At 38.5% G+C, this 23,048-nt stretch overlaps 3 protein-coding genes across 4 annotated transcripts in view; 1 reads left to right on the forward strand and 2 right to left on the reverse strand.

The window, feature by feature from the left end:
• Positions 1-239: 239 nt before the first annotated feature.
• LOC6041517 (U4/U6.U5 tri-snRNP-associated protein 1) lies at positions 240-3,659 on the reverse strand. Of its 2 annotated transcripts, XR_005277377.1 has the most exons (4): positions 3,149-3,659; positions 737-3,090; positions 392-667; positions 240-321 (listed from the first exon to the last, which is right to left on the reverse strand). XR_005277377.1 is itself a non-coding variant. In XM_038255178.1 (3 exons), exons 1-3 carry the CDS (start codon positions 3,528-3,530, stop codon positions 530-532), a joined length of 2,874 nt encoding a protein of 957 aa, XP_038111106.1. In that variant the 5' UTR covers positions 3,531-3,659; the 3' UTR covers positions 387-529. The 2 variants fall into 2 exon arrangements, 1 of the variants encoding a protein (XP_038111106.1); XM_038255178.1 differs by lacking the exon at positions 240-321 and having other exon boundaries at positions 387-667.
• A 2,451-nt stretch (positions 3,660-6,110) lies between these two features.
• LOC6041516 (RIP-like protein) lies at positions 6,111-7,099 on the reverse strand. Its single transcript, XM_001850714.2, has 2 exons — positions 6,827-7,099; positions 6,111-6,765 (listed from the first exon to the last, which is right to left on the reverse strand). The coding sequence occupies exons 1-2, from the start codon at positions 6,944-6,946 to the stop codon at positions 6,259-6,261; spliced, it is 627 nt and encodes a 208-aa protein (XP_001850766.1). The 5' UTR covers positions 6,947-7,099; the 3' UTR covers positions 6,111-6,258.
• Positions 7,100-9,220: 2,121 nt separating this feature from the next.
• LOC6041514 (mediator of RNA polymerase II transcription subunit 12) overlaps positions 9,221-23,048 on the forward strand; it is a 53,591-nt gene continuing 39,763 nt past the window's right edge. The window contains 2 exon segments of the mRNA XM_038251126.1: positions 9,221-10,489; positions 13,883-14,698. Of these exon segments, the coding sequence (XP_038107054.1) occupies positions 14,163-14,698 (536 nt within the window). The 5' untranslated portion in view covers positions 9,221-10,489; positions 13,883-14,162.

The raw sequence follows: 23,048 nt of genomic DNA on the forward strand, positions 1-23,048 counted from the left end.
TAGCAAAACAAATGGCGTGCTAGTGTGCGTGAGATCGGTCTTAGATAACTCTATTATTAAGTGGTGCTGACAAGGAAACTCACAAAAAATCATCAGCAGATTGATTTTCTTGGAGAATTTCGGGAGCGATTTTCTTTTGCGTGATTTGCCTCCTCTCTCTTTCGCAGGTGAAGTAAGTTCGCAAGCGAAATTGATTTTTTTTTTGCGATTATTCCATCCCTGCTGGAAAGATTATGCGCTTAAATTATATTCATACAACACTTACCACTTTCGGAGACCCTTGTCATCGGCAACCAAAGGGGAACGTAACCATCCACCTGCCTGCAAATCAAAACCACATCCACAACCATAAATAAAAAGTTAACATTGAAACACACTAAGTTTGATCTACCTGCAAATAAATCTTTATTCCGCGCAAAAGAGCTACAAGCAGTCGGCTGCGCGCCCACTTATCAGCTAGCACTAAATAGTTTAGGTTCAATTGATTACTTTTTCACACACACACACTATGACTTTCTCGACCCCCTTCTCAGCGCTTATGCTTGACGATGCTCGTGTTCTGCTTGCCGGACAGCACGATAAAGGGCGACTGCGTTTCCTTCTGCTTGGCCTGCAGCATGTTGAGCGTGCCGAGCGGCGTGTCCGTCGAGCTCATCTTCTTCATCAGCTGGAATGAGATTGAAAAAAAAGGAATTAGAATTTGTTTGAGCAATTTAAGGGTTCTTGTTGGACTCACCCCCTCCTGCTCGCTCTTCTTGAGCCGCTTCTCGACCTTGTTCTTGCCGGGGCCCTTGCCGTGGAACTTGTGTGACAGGTAGCGGAACGCCTCCTTCGGCGTCAGCAGGTGGCCACTGTCGTCGATGTACTCGAGCTTGACGTTCGGCTTGAACGTTTCCTTTTCGCGGAAGTCGCTGATCGGCCCGGAGAAGCGGTCACGCCGCGAGTACTTGTCCTCGTCGCCGTAGTTCTTGTCCTCGATCGAGTAGTTCTGGGCCTGGAGGTGGGCGAAGCGCGCGTTGCTCGGCCGGTTGGACTCTTCCTTCTCGAGGTAGCCCTTGGAGTTGGCGAGTTTGAGGGCGCCGGCGACGCTCGAGGCCACGTCCGGTTCTTCGTCCAGGATGGCAACGTCCTCAACGGGGACCTGGCCGGACCGGGCTTGCTCTTCCTGCTCACGCTCGGTGTTGACGTAGTTCCACGAGCTTCCGCCCGGTTCCTGGTAGTCTGGTTCGCGCTCCTCGTGCTCCTGCTCAAAGTCCATCATCTCGTTGACGTCTTCGTCGCGATTGCCGGCCAATCCGTACGTCGGGATATCGCCCAGCGTCCTGCAGAATTCGGCCGTCGCGTTCAGCAGCATCGCTCCGTCGCGAGTTCGCGTGTCGAACGTTCCGCTCTCGTCCTCGGAGTCCGCTTCCGGCTTGATCTCGTGCTTGATCTGGTCCGGATCGAACGGCAGTGCCTTGGAAATGATTGCCTCCTTCTGCTTCAACCTGCGAGCCTTCGACAGAACCGCCTGCAAGTCTTCATCGTCCTCGTCAACGCGCACCCCGCTCAAATCGTCGTCAAACGTCGGAGTGTCGTCCGTAATCAGAATGTCCCGTCGCTTTACGTTCCGGATCTCACTCTTCGTCGGAGGGGGCTCTCCACCGCGTCGATTCGCTCGCGAGCCCAGATCCGCACTGGAAGCTGCCTCCGGAACCGAGGCCAGCAGATCGTCGGCGCGCAGCTTTTGGCGGATTTTGCGCACCTTCTTCTTTGGCTTTTTAAACGAGGCAATTTCGGTTTCGTTAAAGTATTCGGAAGCAAGCGCCAGCGGCACGGTGTTGAGCGAGTCGAGCTTTTTGTTCTGCAGTTTGGCGCGAATCTCCAGCTGGCGGCGCTTCTCGGCCGCTTCGTGCTCCGCGTTCGAGCCGATCGTGAAGCTGGACTTTTTGCGCTCGCCCAGCTCGTCGTTGTATTTGCCAAGAATATCCCTCTCCTTAACCATCCCGAACTCGTCCACCTCCTCGTCGTACACGTTGTAGCCGTAATGGTTCGGGTTTTGCTTCCTGTTTTCAACGTTCTTCTTGTACCGCTCGTCGTCCATCATGTTCACGTTGACCAGCGTGTCGCCCGCCTCTTCGTCCAACACGTCCGCATCCTTCAGCGTCAGAATCACCTGCCGACCTTCCTTAAACTCTTCCACGTCGTGCTCAACGCGCAGTCCCCGCAGATCGCGATCCTTGTAGGCATTCTTCCGCGTTTGACGCACTTCCTGGTCAACGAGGTCGCCCACGCCAAACTCTTCGTCCATTTGGTCCAGCAGTTTGGCGCGCTCGTCGGCTTCCTTCTTAAGCCGATCCTTGTCCCTGCTCCGGCTGACCCAATTCTTGACGTCGTCCATGTCTTCGTCCTCGCCGAGCGTTTGCAGACGTTTCAGCTTTTCTTCAACAGCCCGCTTCTCCTTCCTCTCCTTTAGCTTTTCCCGAATTTTCTCCTCCTTGGTCTTTTCCTTCAGGTTAGTCGCGGGTTTGTGGTAGAATTCGCCCCAATCGTCCTTGATCTTTTCGTAACTGGCTCCGGTTCGCTCATTCCTCGGGGCGTCTTCGTCCGGCTTCCGGCTGCTGCTGCTACTCTCCTTGGCCGCATCCGACGGACCGACCTCCAGCGGTTTCAAGCCCAGCTTGGCACGCAGCTTGTTGGTTTCCTCAACCGACAGGCAATCACCGGCGCCATTCTCCGGAATCGGCGACGGAGTCCGTTTTCGCTGCTCCGGCTGTGGTGGCGGTGACCTGCGGCGGGTATTGCGCTGCGGCGAAGGTGACCTCCGACGACTGGGAGGGGCCACCCTTGGTGGCGACGGCGACCTTCTACGACTTGGCGGAGCCACCCTCGGTGGCGACGGAGATCGTTTCCTGCTCGACGGAGCAGCAACCCTCGGCGGAGAAGGTGACCGCCTTCGATGGCTTGGAGCGGCCACCCTCGGTGGTGGCGACGGAGACGACCGTCGGCCAGCGAACGCTGGCGCCGGTTCCGGCGTCGGATAGCGACGCATAATTGGCGGCGGTGGAACCGGAATATCCTCATCAACCGGAACTTCCACGCAATCCGAACCTAAAAGAAAGTAAACCGTTAATTTCCCCACAGAATCACGCACAAAAATTTTACTTACTATCGCTGCTATCATCCGCAACCTCTACATACTCCTTGGTCCGATGTCGCTTCTTCCGGCTGCTACTCCCACCAACTTCAACCTCCAACCCCTCCCCATCCTCCTCCCTCACCCTCCGCTTCTTACTGTGGTGATGCCGGTCGCGGTCCTTCTTGTGCTTCTTGTGGCGGCTCACCTTTTCCTCCCCCTCGTACCGGTCCTTCTCCCTCCGGTGGCCATTATCTTCCACGACCTGCTGCTGCTCCTCCTCCTCCCCATCCTCCACCACAAATTCGTGCTCCTCGGCGTACGAACGGCTGCGGCGTTTCTCGTGCGGCGAACGGCTCCGCGAGCGACGCTTGTGCTTCTTCGATTCCTTCTTGTGCTTCTTGGAGGAACCCATTGCCGGAAGATGGTTCCGGAACGATAAAAAATCTGAAAATTCCTTGCAATTTGCGAAACCCAAACTCGGCAAACGAAAACACGACGGAGACGACGGCTCTAAACGTTTACAAACATTTTGACAGATTGCGAAGGTGAGGAGTTTTGACAGCGGGAAACTGTTATACGGGAGCAAGGTGGTGAGTAGAAAAAGGTGAGCATTGGTTTTATATTTTATTAAAACACCCAGAGAAATATTCTTTATGTGGTAAATGAAAAATTTAAATCAAATTCAATTTGGAACCCAAAACTCTAAATAAAAAAACACCCAAGAAATGGTTAAGGAAAGGGTCACAAAAAGATGTTTCTTGAGCGGTACGCAGCTGAAAAGGAACAAAAACGGGAAGTGGCGTTTGACTTTTCTTGGAGCGGTGCTTGTTTGCAATATGTTTTGATGAAAAATCAATTAATTTGGATTTGCTTATTTAAGTACGACTGAAAATTGCAAACATATAAATAATTTTAAATATTATGAATAGGATCTTACTGACCTGTGACAATTTTCAAATCAACGGTAAAAAACACGTTTGACCATTCCCGAGACCATTCCTCACTTGATTCCTCATCACTTTTTCTTCATTGCAATGCAAAAAAAAAAACAAGACAACATTTTACGATGGAACAACTATGGTCCCCTTGGAACGTCATGTAGAATGCTATCTGTCAAGAAGGGCCTCAAAGTTTGATTTGTATGACAACGGTAAAAAAAAAACACGATTAAAAGTCATTTCAAAATTCATACATTTTTAAATTTCAATTTCAAAATAGAGAAATAAAAAACCTATTAAACAAGAAATTAAAAAAAAAAAAGAAATTAAATGAAATTATATTTCAAATAAAAATCAAGATTAAATTTAAAAAAAAACTACACTCAACCCCCGGTGGTTGGTCACTTTTTCGTTTGACACTTTTTTAGTTTGTACCCCGTTGGTTGGTCAAAGTCAAACTAAAAAGTGACGAACTGTCACTTTTTACACAGCGCTCACGCACACTATCAAAACAAACGTTTCGTGGTGTGTGTGAACTCCGTGTAAAAGGGGTGTCAAACTAAAACGTGACCCCGTTCGTTTGACAACAGTTGGTGTCAAACCATCGGGGTTTGAGTGTATCCCTCATGGGTTTCCTATGCAGATAGGACCTTTTGAAATTTTATTCTAGATAATACACAAAAAATAAAAATTAAAAAAAAATATTTTGGAAAATTTAAAAACAAATATAAAAGTAATAAATTAATGATTTCAAAATTTTTAAAATTCAAAAGCATTAAGGCCGTTGCAAATATTTTTCAAGAAGAATTTAAGAATTGAAGGATTTAAGAATTAAGGAATTTAAGAATTTAAGAATTTAAGAATTTAAGAATTTAAGAATTTAAGAATTTATGAATTGAAGAATTTAAGAATTTCAGAATTTCAGAGTTTAAGAATTTAAGAATTTAAGAATTTAAGAATTTAAGAATTTAAGAATTTAAGAATTTAAGAATTTAAGAATTTAAGAATTTAAGAATTTAAGAACTTAAGAATTTAAGAATTTAAGAATTTAAGAATTTAAGAATTTAAGAATTTAAGAATTTAAGAATTTAAGAATTTAAGAATTTAAGAATTTAAGAATTTAAGAATTTAAGAATTTAAGAATTTAAGAATTTAAGAATTTAAGAATTTAAGAATTTAAGAATTTAAGAATTTAAGAATTTAAGAATTTAAGAATTTAAGAATTTAAGAATTTAAGAATTTAAGAATTTAAGAATTTAAGAATTTAAGAATTTAAGAATTTAAGAATTTAAGAATTTAAGAATTTAAGAATTTAAGAATTTAAGAATTTAAGAATTTAAGAATTTAAGAATTTAAGAATTTAAGAATTGAAGAATTTAAGAATTTAAGAATTTATGAATTTAAGAATTTAAGAATTTAAGAATTTAAGAATTTAAGAATTTAAGAATTTAAGAATTTAAGAATTTAAGAATTTAAGAATTTAAGAATTTAAGAATTTAAGAATTTAAGAATTTAAGAATTTAAAAATTTCAGAATTTCAGAATTTCAGAATTTCAGAATTTCAGAATTTCAGAATTTCAGAATTTAAGAATTTAAGAATTTAAGAATTTAAGAATTTAAGAATTTAAGAATTTCAGAACTTCAGAATTTAAGAATTTGAGAATTTGAGAATTTAAGAAAGAATTGAATTTAAGAAGTTAAGAAGTTAATAATTTAGGAATTTAAATGTTAAATTAAAGAAATTGAGTTTTTAACTTTTATAATTTTCAAATATTTCTATCTATTTATAATCTTTTGAAGCTTGATATTTAAACTTTAAATTTTCTAAATTTTTGGATTTCTGTTTTTTTTATTTTCAATGTTTTGAATATTTGAATAACTGAACTTTAGTTTTTAATTTATGATTTTTGTTTATTTTAAATTTTTGAATATTTTGAGTTGGAACAAAAGGAAAATAAAAAAAAATACCAAGAAAGCACCATAAAAGGAAATAATCCCAGAGTAACTCTGTGAAATATTTTTCGAATACCGACACAGCAATTACCAGTTCAACATTCTATGAAATATTTTTACACAGGAACATAAATTTATTAACGCTAGCACTGAATTTGCTTACAAATAAATAATATAAAGATATTGTAGTTTCAACTGGGCAAACAAACGTATCAATTAAACAAAATGAGTCACACAATCACCATCCTATCAGTTGGTCAAATTCTTGTAATAGTCACAGCCCGGACAGAACGCACTAAGCACTCCACAATCGTCACTTCCCGGTTCCACGAAAAACTGCAAATCGCTCTCACACCGAGAACCGTGCCCTTCGACCGTGTCCCGCAGCAACCTTCCAAACTGTTCCATCTGCCCGGCGCCCTCCGGCAGTCGCAACTGGACGCCACACTCACAGCGCACAATCCCGACCACCTTTACCGCCTTCAGCCCGGCCCGCTGGCAAACCGGACAGAAAACTTCCTCCTGGCCGTACTCGTCAATCTGGTAGTTCTCGGATTTTTCGTACTCGGCAAACAGCCACTCGTCCGCGTCGGCGATCAGCTCCCGGAAGATGAGCTCCTGCAGCTGGATGTCCTGCTCCAGCTCGGAAAGTTCCTGCCGGACGATGGTTTCAAGCAGTTCCTTCTCCTCCTGGATGATGTTGCGCTTCTGGAACAGGTGCTCGTTGCGGGCTTCCTTGATCCGGATGCGGCATTTCTAGGTGGAGAGCGGGATGGTTAGTGGGGAAGAGATGGGGGTTTGAAGGACATGGACTGACCTCGCGCATGGCGTCCACCAGCTTCGGGGAGCCATACTTGAATCGGTGGGCTGCCAATTTGGAGCGAGCCTTTTGGGCGCTGCTGGTGTGGTAAACTGGGGGAGAATTGACTAGTTCCATACTGGTTCCGACACTGTTACACTAATAAGGTACAAAAGTAGTCAAAAATAGGAGTTAAACGTTGATCGAGGCACGTAAATTAATAAAATCGATTCTTTTGCAAAACGCGCGCCAACTTTCCACAGAGGATATCGAGATGTAAACATATGTTATGAAAATTTTGACAGTCACAGTTTTGTCAAAGACGGCTACAAAAAAGGTGAGGCCATAGTTTGATTATCGTATAACAGTTTTTTAGCATACCAAATATAGATGGCGTTATTGCTCCGAAAGAAAAACTTCGAGAAGAAAAACATAAACTGCTTCATTTTTGTTCTGAAGACTTCCACCATTGTCATGATTTTCGTTCAAAGTTATAAATTTTGCGTCGCTTTCCATATTTTGACAAAATTCCTTCTACAGGTTGTTTAGAATAGTGCCCTACACATGCTTATTCCTTTTGGTAACGATTATCCCATTCCTTGTAAAGTTATGGAAATCGTCATTAATCAATGATTGCCAACTAGGACGTCAACGACTGTGCCACAAAATTATATAAATTTTGAAGCACAATTGATTAAGACCAAAAATTCCTTCAGTGGCTTCAAGACGGCAACAACCGGCACATGCTGATTCCTTTTGGTGCTGAAATTCGTTAAATAAAATTTAATACAGAATATTTTATAGTGATGATCAATTTTCTTCGAAAATGATCAACAGCTTCACCTTAAGAGCAAAAATTTTATAATCATACGGAATTCCATATCGTATAGGACGCCTTGAAAAAATCTTAAGAATTAGTAAAATAAAAAAAATGTTAAAATACAAAAAAATAAATAATTTAATTGGTGTTTATTAGATTTTACCAGTTCTGCTCCAGGATGATACAATTGCAATTCAGAAATTTTTAAAACCTTTCAACTGAGATCAATAATTCATAATAAATATTAAAATAATAAATATTGAAATACAAAAATACAAAAATACAAAATACAAAAATACAAAAATACATAAATACATAAATACAAAAATACAAAAATACAAAAATACAAAAATACAAAAATACAAAAATACAAAAATACAAAAATACAAAAATACAAAAATACAAAAATACAAAAATACAAAAATACAAAAATAAAAATACAAAATACAAAAATACAAAATATAAAAATACAAAAATACAAAATACAAAAATACAAAATACAAAAATACAAAAATACAAAAATACAAAAATACAAACAAAAATAAAATACAAAAATACAAAAATACAAAATACAAAATACAAAAAAAATACAAAAATACAAAAATACAAAAATACAAAAATACAAAAATACAAAAATACAAAAATACAAAAATACAAAATACAAAATACAAAAATACAAAAATACAAAAATACAAAAATACAAAATACAAAAATACAAATACATAAATACAAAAATACAAAAATACAAAAATACAAAAATACAAAAATAAAAATAAAAATACAAAAATACAAAAATACAAAAATACAAAAATACAAAATACAAAAATACAAAATACAAAAATACAAAAATACAAAAATACAAAATACAAAAATACAAAAATACAAAATACAAAAATACAAAAATACAAAAATACAAAAATACAAAAATACAAAAATACAAAAATACAAAAATACAAAAATACAAAAATACAAAAATACAAAAATACAAAAATACAAAAATACAAAAATACAAAAATACAAAAATACAAAAATACAAAAATACAAAAATACAAAAATACAAAAATACAAAAATACAAAAATACAAAAATACAAAAATACTAAAATACTAAAATACTAAAATACTAAAATACAAAATTAACAAATAACCAAATCGAATGTTGCAACTTTTGTTGTTGTTATTCACAAAGTGGGATCACGCAGACAACAAATTTCAAGGTTACGCTACCAGGAATTGGCAATAAATAGCTGTGGAACCTATGAAATTTTACCTTCGCGAGAAATTCAGCTTTCTTTTTCCGTTCTTTTGTAAGTTTTTGTAGGATTCATAGGAAATTCAGACTCATTCCATTTTTTACTAAATATTTATTCAACTAAAGTAGTTCTGCGGCAAACAAGTCCATCAATTTCATTATTTATTGTTTGCTTTCTAGAAAATCAAACAAAACTGAATAAAATTTCTTTGAAGTAAAACAACAGCGACGCCATCTATCCGTCGTTCCCAGTTATAAAATTTCCTTTTAGCCACCCCATTAAAATTCCCCTCTGCTGTCATGTCACTGCCGTTGACGTTTCGCTCGCCCTTGGCTGGATGTTGTTTTGCTCTCGCCACCATCCAAAACGACTTTTTTTTCCTTCCTCTCGCTGTACGTCGTGTCAGCTCGAGTTCGAAGTCAGTTCCAAGTGCGCTGTTCCTGCTGCTCCTGCCCGTGTGTCGTGGTCGCGGTCAATATCGGTCCATACGGTAGAGTACCCCCCTCGGGTGTCAATCGCTACGGATAGTGCGTAGGAATTCCGTTGTCGGGCGATTGCGTGACGTTGGGTTTTGGGTGGTGAAATTCCGTAAACGATTCCGGAGTTTGTGGATTGATCGAGACTGAATTGCGCTGGTGGTGTTGGTGGCTCTTATCAGTGCGCTCCGAAGGGGAACCATCTTGGGGCATTCTTGCCTCGCTGGAGGATTGGTTGAAGTAATCGTTTGCGCGGAGGAATCCCAGGTCGGTCCCAGGGCTCAAAGTCGAAAAAGGGCCCGCTGGTGGCCAAGCAAGAGAAACGAACCGTTGTCCAAGTGTGTGAGTGAGCAGCAATTCTGAGGTTATTTTGAAGCTTGTCCTCGGAACAGAGACGCGAGGAGAAGCGCAAGGGGAAAGAAGATTGTGTGGCCAATCTGGCAAGAGAAGTGATATAACGTCATCAGTTTGCGCGGCCATCATCGGTAGTCAGGCCCTTTGGGGAAAGCAACTCGGAGCAGCTCCAGCTTCGACAACAAACTTTCAAGGTTACGCTGCACGTCGCGAGTGGCCAGGAATCGGCTATAAATAGCTGCGGAACCTGTACTCCTCCCCGCCCGCGCCGCCCTATCCGTGCTTGGAAAGTGAGAGAAATTTGTCGCAAGCTGCTCGCTCGCCGTGCTTGAAAGGAAAATTTAACGCGAAAACAACTTTTACTCGTCGGTGTGCGGAAAAAAAGGTTTTGGAAATAGTGTTGCTCTTCAAAGACTCCGGAGACATGGCCAGAAGGTCCTCCTTTGGATACATCACCTTCATCCTGACCTGTATGTGCAGTCGTTAAGCGCGAGGACCCCCAAAATCACGCAATTTTGTGCTGCTGCTTTGTTGTTTTTCTGTCGGTTCTCTCGTTTACTAGCATACTAGCAAGCCCGTTGTTGTGTGTCCACGATTTTATCGTCTCGCGTTTTGTTATCGTAGAATTGAGGCATCGCCGCGGGTCAGGTTTGGTCATCGAAACGGGGCAAAGTGCGGAAGGAAAATATTGGAAATTCCGGAAAGTACCTGTGACGACGACGGTGGTGGTGTCTCTGCGTGCTAAGCCTGGTGGATGAGCCCGCTACGAATCAGTGTGTGGTACGTCTTAGTTATAAATTAAATGTTGATTAATTTGTTTTGTGAGTCACGTGGACTTAAAGGAATGAAACACGTTATTAGAAAATTGCAACCGGTTGATCGTTATCTGTTGTTTTCAAGTTTTGCTTGATTTGAATCGTCTCTATTTCATTTGTTTCAAATACCCCACGAATCTAATACATAGTTGTTCAGCAGGCAAAAATAAGCATAACATTTAATGTTATGAATGCTTCGTAAATTATTATGTTGAGAAATAAAAATATGATCAGTAAATTGAATCGAATAAAATCATATAACGCTTGAATTTCCGGAATGCTCGGGAAATTTTCAAATTTCCCGGGAAACGGGAAATACTTTTTTTTTGGGAAATCTCAACGAGTCTTGAGCACTAACAAAAATTAGAGGGTTAAATTGATTAATCTGTTTTCTATTTAAATTAAATATATCTTTATTGAACATTCTTTTACATGTTAACTGGTATGGCTAAATGCACCTCATCCTTGTTGTACTTTTCGTTTTATCATTAAAGCGATCACATTTATTTTATTCAAGTTGTTTCACATTTTTGCATTGAATAAAATACATTTGGCGTGGTGGCCACTCAAGTCGGGAAATCGGGAAAATCGGAAAAATGTCTGGAATTGTAAAAATCCACAAAAAATCGGGTAAACGTCGGGAATTTTTGATTTATTGCTTAAAAGTTGAGAAGAGTCGGGAAACCCAAGCACACTTTTTTAAACATTGTTTTGTAACTCTTGAATGATTTTGTTAATTTTTGTTAAATTTAAAAATATTTTCTCTCAATTCAATTTAAATGTAAGATAATTTTCACTATTTTTGTCTTTTTGAAAATGAAAAAGACTGTTTGAGAAATAATATCCTAATAAATTGTGGGTCACATAAAAAATATGGTGAGTCAAATGATTTTTATTATTTTTGACAAAGTTTGACAAACAAAAATTATAATCTAACTTTAAACAACAAAAAAGCTAATGAAAAACAAATATAAAATAGAGGTTAACTTTAACGCTTAAGGGGTTACATTAGCGTGTCCAAAAAAAACACGAAGTCGAGGAATTCAATGTGCTCAGTTCTCAAATGATAGAAAATCATGTTGGAAACAACTCTCTCATACATAAAAACTTTCGGAAAAATTGTTTACCACGTTCCCTGGGCATTTTTTTGAAAAAAGTCAGTTTTTTCGACAATTTCACAAAATCTGCTTAGAAAAATGGAAAATTTTTAAATTTCAAATAGCCTATACCATTAAATGATGGTCTGTGGTCCAATAAACAAGTTAATGTATCGATTTGGCCTTTTAAACCCTTGTTTTCACTTTCCCGGTAGCTTTTATGTCGAAAAATACGAGTTTTTGCTTTACTTTTTTTCAATCTTTTCCCTCGGTATTGAACACAAAAATTTCCTCATATGTGAGAATACATGCATCTTGTAGGAAATTTTCCGCCGAAGATTTTCGTCTAAGCAACTTTGAAGTTTCATCAACTCTGAGCTGAGATATTCCAGTTTTTGTGAAGAAAGAATATTGAATATTTGAAAATGTTGATATTAATCATCATTGGTATACAATATTAAGGATAATTTAAGCCTAATTTAAAGTGCGGCTGTATCGCATCTGTTTTTAAACATGATTGGTTCATCCTTCAATACTAAGGGCCACCTGGTGTTGTTTTCTCATGGCACACTACGTGCTAAATCAATGAATTACTTTTAGCAAATAACTCATATTTAGAGCATTTTGCATTTAAACCAATCGATGCACGTTTGCTGTGTTTCCATGGATACAAATAAACAAATAACAAATCGATGCATCTGTGCTCTCTTATGCTATCTAGATAGGAAAACCAGTAAGCTTAGTACAAGAGCACAGAGGCATCGAAATATATGGTTCGATTGTACGGGGTTGGCAATTGTCCACGCTCCATCCAAAAAAGTTTTTTTTATGGACAATTGACCATGAGAAGGGGAGGGAGCTGAGATTTAAAAAAAATGTCTACGTGATTAATGGATGAATCCCTATAGAATAAATTCCAAATATTAGTGATATTTTTAATTTACCTGAACATCGGATTTATCAACAGGAATTATAAGAAGGGAGTGTAAACGTTACGTTGTGGTTCAGATCACGGAAATGCGTACAATTGAACCTTATATTTGAGAGGCTATATTATAAACCAAGTGAGATATAGGGTAAGAACCGTTAAGTGCACTCAAAGATCTTTTAAGACGTTCTTCTTGAGAGCTTATGAGAACAATCACATGAAAATATACCTGACGTCGGTTTTTCCAATGAACCAATGTTTTCTACACATTATTCATGCTAAAAACAAGACGTTTTTGACTGGCAACAAGAACAACATTACTTTAAACTTAAATGCCAAACAGAAATAGCTGAGTTCCTTTAAGAAGAGCTCTTAGTGCCGATGCATGTCTGCTGTGATCAATCTATGAAACTGATCCACATCTAAGTTCTATGTTGGTTAGTACAAAACATCATAAAAAGTACCTACCTTAACATATCCTGAAGAGTTTCTGACATCAAATGAATTTTCATGAACAAGAACATTAGGATTAGTTAGTAATTTTGAATAAAATTAATTTTTCTGTTATTTGATTTTAACAATTAAAATTTTCGCAATTTTGCCCATAAGGGTGGAGGAAGGGGGGGGGGGTCTCAAGTTATATGACATGGACTCACAAAAAGAAACACACAGCAGTAAATAATAAATATTTGACTTAAAATGAATTTATTACGCTTAACAAAATTTTGTTAGAGGAGGAGGAGGGGGGGTGAAAGAAATAGGAGGGAGGGGTTGTGTCCTTAAAGTGGGGATGTATTAGCTTATCCATAATTTAAAAATATAAACTTGCAATACAATATATACGCAATTCTGTTGCATTTGCAAATGTATGAATAGACTATTTATTATAAACAATCAACTATTGAAAGACATGAAAAGTCATAAAACTGGACGTATATCATTTCAATACCATACAATTACTCAAATTTTTATGAAAAAACATTTAAAAAGCAAAAAAATAATTTGGCCGCCTGTTTGTATGGAGATGGCCCATAGTGCATCTGGGGCGAATAGGGAATACAGCTTGAAATTTAATAATCGATGTACTATATTTAGTAATCTGTATTTGTTCTATCCAAAACCAATAAAAAATATCCAAATATTGTGCTGTAACTAGGCTAAAACAGATGTCCCAATTCGCCCCAGATGCCGGTTGTGCTTTAGGACCCTGTTTCTATTTGGACCATTGTTCAATGTTCAATATTTCGAAAAAAAAGTGTTATATTTAATTATTTTACATGTCATATTACTTCTAATCCGGTTTTTTTGTTCTCAACCTTTTTTTATTCAACAGCATCCTTCGCACCGCAGCAGCGCCCGTGATATGGATCAGTTGTGATATCTTCTAGCTCATAGTGTGAAATAATTCCTTGCTGTTGCTCCTGCTCGCAGTCTATATTGATCAACAGTGACTTGCGAGTTTGGTTTCGCGTGTGTGTGATTGTGTGCTCTTCTTTCTCTGGTGGTGTGTGATAGTGTGGTTCTCTGAATGAACCTGTAGATCAGCAAGTGTACAAAGTAACAAGGGTAGCAAAACGTGTTTGTTTTGTGTGCGTACGCGCTCTGTCCAGGCAATGACACCGGGACGTACGACCAGGATGGAGCGAAGTGGTGCCACTGGATATGGGATGGCTGGCGCCGGTGGAAGTGGCCTCGGTGGAAGAAGCTTGAGCGAAGATCGGAGGCGGTTCACCGGCGAAACGATCCACTCGGGTCAGTTTATGGTGTCGCACTTTGAGGCGGAAGGGCCCGAGGACGAAGACGACGACGATCTGGGCATGCAGGTCGTGGTCGAGGACGTCAAGCCGGCCATCGTCGACACGGTCATCTCGAACATCATTTCCAAGCGGCTCGTGGACTCACACATGGACTCGCCGTCGTCCTCGGCGTCGTCGTCGTCGTCGCTGGCCACGGCCATGATGCCAACGAGCATGAATGCGATCGTTCCGCTGCGGCCGCAGAGTGCCACGAGGGGAGGGAATATGCCGAGCACCGAACTGATCCGGTACGCACAGAAGCCGCTGCAGCTGACCAGCCGGTACAACTCGTCCCAGGTGGAAATCGATACGGACCTGTCGAAGGTGTTCAACACGCTCAACGTCACCTACACGTGAGTATCGGTTGAAAGGGGGACTATTTCTCATATCTCAAAAGGGGGTGTATCCAGTTGCCAACGGTGTCTATGTACAAACCCAGTTTAATATTTGTAAGATTTTCTGCTCTGAAAAATAATGTCCACCATCGGTTTTTGAATAATCAATCTTGAAGAGATAGCAACTTTTAATATTTTGTCGAAACATAGAAAAAACAAATAGAAAATAATTACTCTTCCCTTAGATAACCGCTCAATAGGACAAGTAATTTGTAATCGTTCGAATACATGAAATCATACATGTGCAATCTAATCTCTTGTTGATGTACTAATAGAAGAGATACTAACCATAATTAATCCTCTCTTGTATTAGCAAAGCACTTTCAGTGCTTCGGTGCCACCCTTTCCCATTAGACGTCACACTTTTTCAAGCACTTGCTACTGTAGTAAACGTCGGACTGTTCAAAACACACCCCCGCCGTGTTGGCGCGACTCCGCGTGAAATAAAGTTAAAAAAAATCACATACGCCAACGATAACGTAAGCGACAAATTCGCAACATCGCTAAAAATAACAACTTTCAATTAGTACGCATTTCTCAAAAAACATCATCAACTGTTTTTTGGTGTTGCGTTTCTTTTTCAGGTTTTTTAGGGTGGTCACTAAATTATGAATTTAAAATTATTCGGCAGCAATAATTTCTGCCACTTTCAGTATTTTTTTTTTGTTTTTGTCAATCTTATTTATTTTTCACCCAACTCTTGTAATTGACTCAAATTAAATCGATTTGATGACGCTAATTCACCGGCGGCGGCTGCGCTGCTCTCCTGTCAACTGCTCAGCCAACATCGTCTTGTCAATCAAAACCAGCTCAAACCGGCGCCCGAGAATAGCTTCATTATTTGCTTTACGCAAATCCGAAACCGAGTCCGTGAATGACGCCCGTTGCCGTTGGTTGAGTTGGAAGAAAGATATTTAACTGGCGCAAACTGGTTTCTCTTGAAATTTGGTGCAAGTTTTTTGCTGTTTTATTTCGTTGCAAGAATATTCATCTGCTGATAAGTTTTTTTTCTTTGCGCCAGTCGTTTTGTCTTGCTTATCAACATTGTTTGTCGTTTTAGGGAAAGATATTTTTGGAAGAATGTGATAAATATAGAAAATTTACATTCCGAGGAACAATTCGTCCGTGAAAGATTCCATAATTTTAATGAAACAACGTCACTTCGTGGTTAAATTTTGTTGAGATAGCCACTTTGTTACATTCAAAGCTTCTCATACACAGTAAAAAAAGATGGATTTTTTTTGGTTGAATATTACCTACTATTTTTCTGAGTAATTATTCTCAAAAAAAAAATACATTTCCAGATGTAATATTACCATCGTTATTAATTGCGTTGAAAATATTGGAAATCCTCAAAAATTAATCTCAAATTATTTTCAAAGTTTATGCCGTTCTTTTTTCATTCGTATTCATTTCACTATATCTTCCCTTGGTAAGATTTTTGAACAGTCAAACACTTTCTAATATATTTGTACCAGCCTTAGTCTTGCCGACCTTGGTGACAATAAAAAAAACGACCTCAGGGATACCCCTTGATTCGATTTCTCAAGCAATAATAAGTAACTGTCAAAATTTTGAGCGAAATCGGTTAAGGGTTAAGTACCGGAATGTTGCGCAAGAACTCATATTTTGAAGCTCCAGCGTGTCCAAAACAAGGTACTCAAAATGGTTTTGAATGTTCCTGGCTGGACAAGATCAAGTGAGGTTCATGAATTAGCAGAAATAAAAATGTTGGATCAGAAGATTCAAGAAAAATGTTTGAAATTCAGGGAAAAATGTGCTATATCTGAATAGGTTATGTTTTCTTTACATTCTTCCCTCATTGTACCTAGTGTTACAAAAATGATAAATCATATGGGTCATTCCAGGTCAACTGAGTACACTTTTGGACTCGACCTTCACCGATTTGGACCAAACTTGGAGGTTCATCTATTGATAGTTAACAGAAATCTCAAGTTTGGTGCCGATTGGACCATCCCTCTATTTTTGGCACCACCCTCTTTTTGACAATTTTCTAGAAAACTTTTTTTTTCTTTTAATCATAACTTTGCTACTATTTGAGCAAAAGACATTCTACAAGTTGTATTTTAAAGAAAATTGCCCAAGAAATTCGATGAAAATGAAATTTTAACCCAAATATTATATTTTAACGTTTTAAGTATTAAAATTACATTTTGACCAATTCCTTATATTTTTATTTGTTTTATTTTATCACCATCTTGTTCCCCGGACAATTTTACATAATAATCAATATAGACCTCTAACTAAAATTAACTACAGCGATTTTACTGAAAAAGTTTGATTTTGCGCTGCACTCTGTCCTATGAATTCAAATCCGAAATTAGTTTCTCACATATAAAAACCGAACTATGCGAGATTCATCCCTTTTTGTTGAAAAGTACACCATGTACTTCCGAGTGCTGCGTAAAATCAAACTTTTTTCAGTAAAATCGCTGTATCTTACCAATAGTTCTTTTTAGTTTGAGGTCCACATTGATTACTATGTAAAATTGTACGGGGAATACGATGGTGACAAAATAAAACAAATAAAAATATTTGGAATTGGTCAAAACTGAATTTTAATGCTTAAAACGTTAAAATATAATATGAGTGGGCATTTAAGGGTTAAAATTTTATTTTTATCAAATTCCTTAGACATTTTTTTTATAAAATGCAACCTGTAGAAAGTCTTTTGCTTAAGTATTTGCAAAGTTATGATTAAAAGAATTAAAAGTTTTTTTTGAAAATCGTCAAAAAAGAGCACCAAACATGGGATTTCTGTTAACTATCAATAGATGAACGTTCTCTTCAAGCTTGGTCCAAATCGGTCCAAAAGTGTACTCAGTTGACCTGGAATGACCCATATACTTTTAAAGTTATAAAAATAAACAGTGTTTAAATCACGAAAAGCAAACTAAAGCTGAAGAGTCACAGCTGACCACTTATTATGTAAACCAAATGTAATTATTATAAGAAAGATTCAATAAAGTATATTTAATTAAAAAAAGGGTTAAGTACCGCTTTTTATCGTTGAAGTTGGCGAAAACAAATCTTTTCACGCAAAAACGTCTTCTCTGACCTTCCTACGGTATTGGGGTCTCTTTCGGCCTTTCTGAAAATTAAATTTGCCATAACATTAAATTTATAGTATAAATACACATTTCACAAAACAAATAAACCTCGGACGTCCTCTAGGGGAGCGTCCATAAAAAAAGTTACTTTAAAGGTATTGGGGTCCTATTCGACCCCAAACTTTAAAAAATCGTCAAAAATCCAGTTTTTGACCGATTCCGGTTCTTTTGGTCACAAATGAAAGCTTAGGACGTCTTTTTCCGAAAACGGCCTAGAAAGCCGGACTTGGTCACTGTGGCCACCGAGAAACGGCTACAACCCAAAAAGTACTTTTTTGAGACCACAACTTTGACGACCTGTATTTCCGGCAAATTTCAACCGTTGCTTTATGCTTTACCGTTTTTCACGTTTATGTGATACCAATACTCTCATGATAGTTGAAATTGATAGATAAAACTTAGTTAGTAGCCACTTCCAGGTAACCTGGTACTGGTTCCCGGGTACCCGATGAACGGCCAATTGAATTTTTTGTTGAAGATATATCCATCTTTGGTAATGTCGTTGTTCGTTGAGCCATCCTGACCAATCTGGAACCGGTTACCGGTGGTCCCTTGGGGACACTCTTGGAATATGAGATAAACCCTATCATCCGACATAACAAACTTCATGAAATTGAAATATATGTCAATCTACGGTCATGCCGTTGTTCGCTGACCCATTCTGGTCATTTTAGAAATGGTTCCTGGTGGCCCCTTGGGGACACTCACGGAATACGAGATAAACCCTATCATCCGACATATCAAACTTCATGGAATTGAAAGATATGTCAATCTAGGGGCATGCCGTTGTTCGCTGATCCATTTTTTTTCCATTCTGGGAATGGTTCCTGGTGGCCCCTTGGGGATACTCCCGGAATATGAGAGAAACCCTATTATCCGACGTATCAAACTTCATGGAGTTTTCATTTGTGACCAACAGAACCGGAATCGATCAAAAACTGGATTTTTAACGATTTTTTAAAGTTTGGTGTCGAAAAGGGAGTTGTTTAAGACCCCAAAAGGAACTTAAAAAGTTGCTGTGCTTACTAAATTTGGACAACTTTTTTTTTCTATACAACCATATTATACCCTGATGGAAACTTGTATGGGTGAACCAATGACACAAAGTGGGTTTTTTGGTCACAGTTTGATTTTGGTTTGAACTAAAAAAAATAATACAAATAAATCAATTTCCGGAATTCGGGGAAAGTTGGTTATTTTTGCAAGATATCAATGAATGTAAAAAAAAATAACGCCCTTTCCTGATCTGTGGTACCAAAATTCAAAATTTGTAAGGAGATTAAAGGTGCCTCATTTGATTGAAAATGCAAAAATTTAAACAATGTATTCAAAATTAGCTCAAAAAAAGCCGGGGAAAATATTTTTCAAACAGGTTCAAAATTTAATGGAGGTACGAGTCCAATCCATTGAAAAAAAATTAAGATGCATTTTTCTGCGTTGACCACCATATTTTAAATGTTTGGTTTGGTTTTCTATGTGTATCCCAAAAACTGGATTCAAATAAAGTGGTCAATTTTCTACTCCTACGAAGGCCCTTCGCAAAGCCCGGAAATCGTTGAGAAAATCCCAACTGTTTACCGTTCAACTGATAAGCCGCTCACACTCACACTAAGTGCGCTCTGGATGACGGTCATTAGTGTGGTATATGGCAAAACAGCATACCCAGGAACGAAGCCTCTCGACCGCGCTGGGCTTGGGGTGACAATCTTATCAGCGCTTTATGATCCGTTTCGATCGTTTTTATTAGTTTGGGGCTTTACTCATTACACAGGGTGACCACCGACCAATTGTTTTCCTTGTCGTTATAGATTGAGATCAGTAAATTAGGAATCAGACATTGTTGAATGGCAAGTTCCATGTACATTTTCTCTTACTTTATATTGGGATATTGGCCACCCTAATATGAACACCAAAGTCCAAAACTTTAGGTTGAATCAGCAGTCCAATAAAAGCTGATTTGGTACTGTCATCATTAAGTGATAATGTACAATTTGTGATATCTCTCAAGGTTGAGTTCAATACACTTGATTTATAATGTTCCAAGAAGAGAAACGATCCGTTTTATTTAGCTAAAAAAACGTGTTGAGTTAACAAGTCCAAGTCCTAATCGGATCTGTACCTTTCCGCTACTCCCAATCAAGATTACGCTGAAGCTCAGCTAATAGAACCAGTGACGACAACTGTCTGTAAACATTCTGCGCGAAATCCGAGCACATGGTGGCAGGACAAAGAATCGTCGTTGTAATCTTCGTTTGGAAATCCGATTCGCGCTTGATAATCCCTCGCGCGTCTACCCGGTCCGATTATACATAAACAAACTCAATTTACACGTTGAAAATAAACCGAACAAAGTGGCTCAAGTGTGTTACCGCCGGCGTGATAAGCGATTGTTTTAAGAAACCACAACGTGTCAGTCGCCGGTGATAACCTTTTGGGTCATCGTCGGAATCGGAGTCGGATTTGCCCGTGGCCAATGTCAGAGCGAGATGGCAATAGCAACAAACGGTTTAACGGACGACGACGACGACGACGATTTGGTAATGGTGATAAGGCGATGATGGATTCCAAATGTTCAAACTTCATCGTCAGAAAGAAAATCCTTGATGGGTTTGTGCAAGACATAAATCTACCATTTTAAAAATCAAAACAAGCTATAAGTACATCGCAAAAATGGTTCGGATCACACCGGTTTGCAGTCACTCGGCCAGTGCGTGTAATTACATCACCTCAGCATTTGAGGGGCGGGGTACACGACTGTGGAAAATGAAAAGGATGTGTCAGACCGTTAGCGCCGACGAAACGAGTCTTATCACCCGGTTGAAGCCAGGGACGCTACTGTTATTGCTAATCAAAGCGTCGAAAAAACGTTACGAAATCAGCGTGTTGAAAAAAGCACTTCTTCAAATTTAAATTTGGTTCAGTTGATTTATAACCTGCTTTCACCGTCTTTTTGCGCTTGACTACGTTCTGAAAAGTTGAACATTTCAAAACGCAGTATGGGGCAGGCAGGTAAAGTATATTCTCAACGGAGATGCAAAATAAATTTCAAAGCTGATGTTTCCAATAAAATTGCTTTAATAATTATGATCCGCATTCTCCCCCTCCGCCACTCAAGTTTAAGGTGCAAGCGCATTTATTAGCACACAAATATAGATTTCGCGCCCGCTGCTTCACGCTGCTCGAGCTTCGAACTCGCTCTATCAAAACAAATAAATTTGTTATTAATATTCGCTCACCCTCGCTGGCTGGCTGGCCGGTCTCTCCCGCATCATCGGCGGCAAGGGCTTGTTTCTAGATTGAACAACTTGCCATCGCGCGAGAAGTAAACAACTCAACTAAGCCTCCCCGATTGCGGGTGGTTATTGCGATGCAATGTGTCGAACGCAAACGGTGTCTGACGCTTCAATTTTCCCATCGCAACAGGGGGGAGAGGCAGAAAGTGCCCGCACTTATCAAGATTTGAGTCGCAGTTCCAAATGGCAAAGTGCGACCAGTTTGTTTGGTTGATTTCCTGGACGTAATGATTTGATGATAAACGGTCAATAACTGGAAATAACCTTTGTTTTGTATTTAAATATATTAAAATAAAATGGAGAAATAGTTCAAGACAGTTATTCATAGTACACAGCAAAAAATCCGATGGTAAAATCGCATGCAAAAGCATGCAAATCACCTTCGTCAAAAAAACACTTAATATTACAAGCTGCATGTACAATTTTTGTAAACACAAAAAAAAAGTTGCAACTGACGGGACTCATGGACTGGCGCCTTAGCCCGCTCGGCCATCAGACCGATGAAAAATGGAAAGGATAAACGCATATACAGTATGTAAAAAAAGTATTTACACCCCACCCCAAGTTAACCTATGTGGCATCGGAAAGGGCATAAAATTTCCGATCTTTTGATACCCATACATCTAGGTTTTCTATAAAACCCACGTTTTTAAATACCTGGGCAAAAAGTAAGTTTGATCCACGAGAACAAAAATTACGAAATTTCATACATTTTTGGCAGATTGCTCAAACGAAACCATAACAACGTTTTTGCCTAGGTATTTAAAAACGTGGGTTTTCCTAGATGTCTGGGTATCAAAAGATCGGAAATTTTAATGCCACATAGGTTGACTTGTTAATTGTGGACCGGTTCGAATGCCGACGGATTTTCCGACGACGTAATTCCGGGTTGGTACGAAATTCCAACGAAAAATCTATTCTAGCGATACAAAGACCCCAAAACGGTGTTATACCCACTCCAGAATGTTTATTTAGCAATTCTATGGTAATATATTGACATTTAGTTAAATTGAAAGTTTGCAAAATTAAGTTTAGATAAGTTTTATTTAGAATTTCCAGAGTTATATAAACTTTTATACTAAGTAATTAGTAAACTTTCTATTCAATCCAAATTATATTTTTAATCAGTCAAGGATGCCTATTTGGAGTTGGGAGACTGGATTTATGGTGATTTGTCAACAAATAACTTTATTTATGTTAATTTTTCGAAAGGTGTACAAACTTTTTTTGCACCTTTTTTATTTTTGTAATAGTATTTGTTATATAACTTTTTATAGAAAACATATTTTCATGAGCTTTTTGCTGCAAAATGTTCGGCATGAGTTTCTGAACAAAACGTAGTACTAGGTTTATGTCAACATTAAATTGTTTACATGTTTTATCACAAAATGTGCATAGTGCCCAAGGGGTGTAAATACTTTTTTTACATACTGTATAAGCTTGACATTTCGGTCAAGTAGGTTTCCCATACTGATGGGCAGAGTGTAAAATCACATAAAATTGCATACAATAATGCAATATTTATTTTACACCCAGGTCTTATATACGCAGCGGGATTACTATTTTTTTAGCTGTGTAGTGTAACGATTGTACAAACAGTTTGTCTTATGATAATTTTATTAAATTCGTATTCCTGTCAATTTTAAATTAGAGACATGCGTAGAAATGCTTTTTTCATCCATTTAAATCCTTATAAAAATAATAGGTGAACAAATGAAGCAGCTGCATTTATCTGGTGATGTCTAGTATCCTTGGAAATCAACCTGATTCAAAGATTTTTTGCATGTTTCTAATGTGAAATTGACTCAGGAACGCGAATTTAATAAAATTCCATAAATCTCTATGGCTCAGAAGTTGCGGGTTCACAGTAAAAAATAATGTAAA

Source organism: Culex quinquefasciatus, chromosome 2, assembly GCF_015732765.1.
Source record: "Culex quinquefasciatus strain JHB chromosome 2, VPISU_Cqui_1.0_pri_paternal, whole genome shotgun sequence".
NCBI classification, from domain to species: Eukaryota; Metazoa; Arthropoda; class Insecta; order Diptera; family Culicidae; genus Culex; species Culex quinquefasciatus.

Bases quoted from the DNA above. Each gene is read 5' to 3' on its own strand.
- LOC6041517 (XM_038255178.1), bottom strand. From the start codon at position 3,530: ATGGGTTCCTCCAAGAAGCACAAGAAGGAATCGAAGAAGCACAAGCGT. The intron at 3,091-3,148 runs GTAAGTAAAATT...ACTTTCTTTTAG, and splicing joins TGCGGATGATAGCAGCGATA to GTTCGGATTGCGTGGAAGTT. The intron at 668-736 runs GTGAGTCCAACA...ATCTCATTCCAG, and splicing joins AGAAGAGCGAGCAGGAGGGG to CTGATGAAGAAGATGAGCTC.
- LOC6041516 (XM_001850714.2), bottom strand. From the start codon at position 6,946: ATGGAACTAGTCAATTCTCCCCCAGTTTACCACACCAGCAGCGCCCAA. The intron at 6,766-6,826 runs GTCAGTCCATGT...CTCTCCACCTAG, and splicing joins TGGTGGACGCCATGCGCGAG to AAATGCCGCATCCGGATCAA.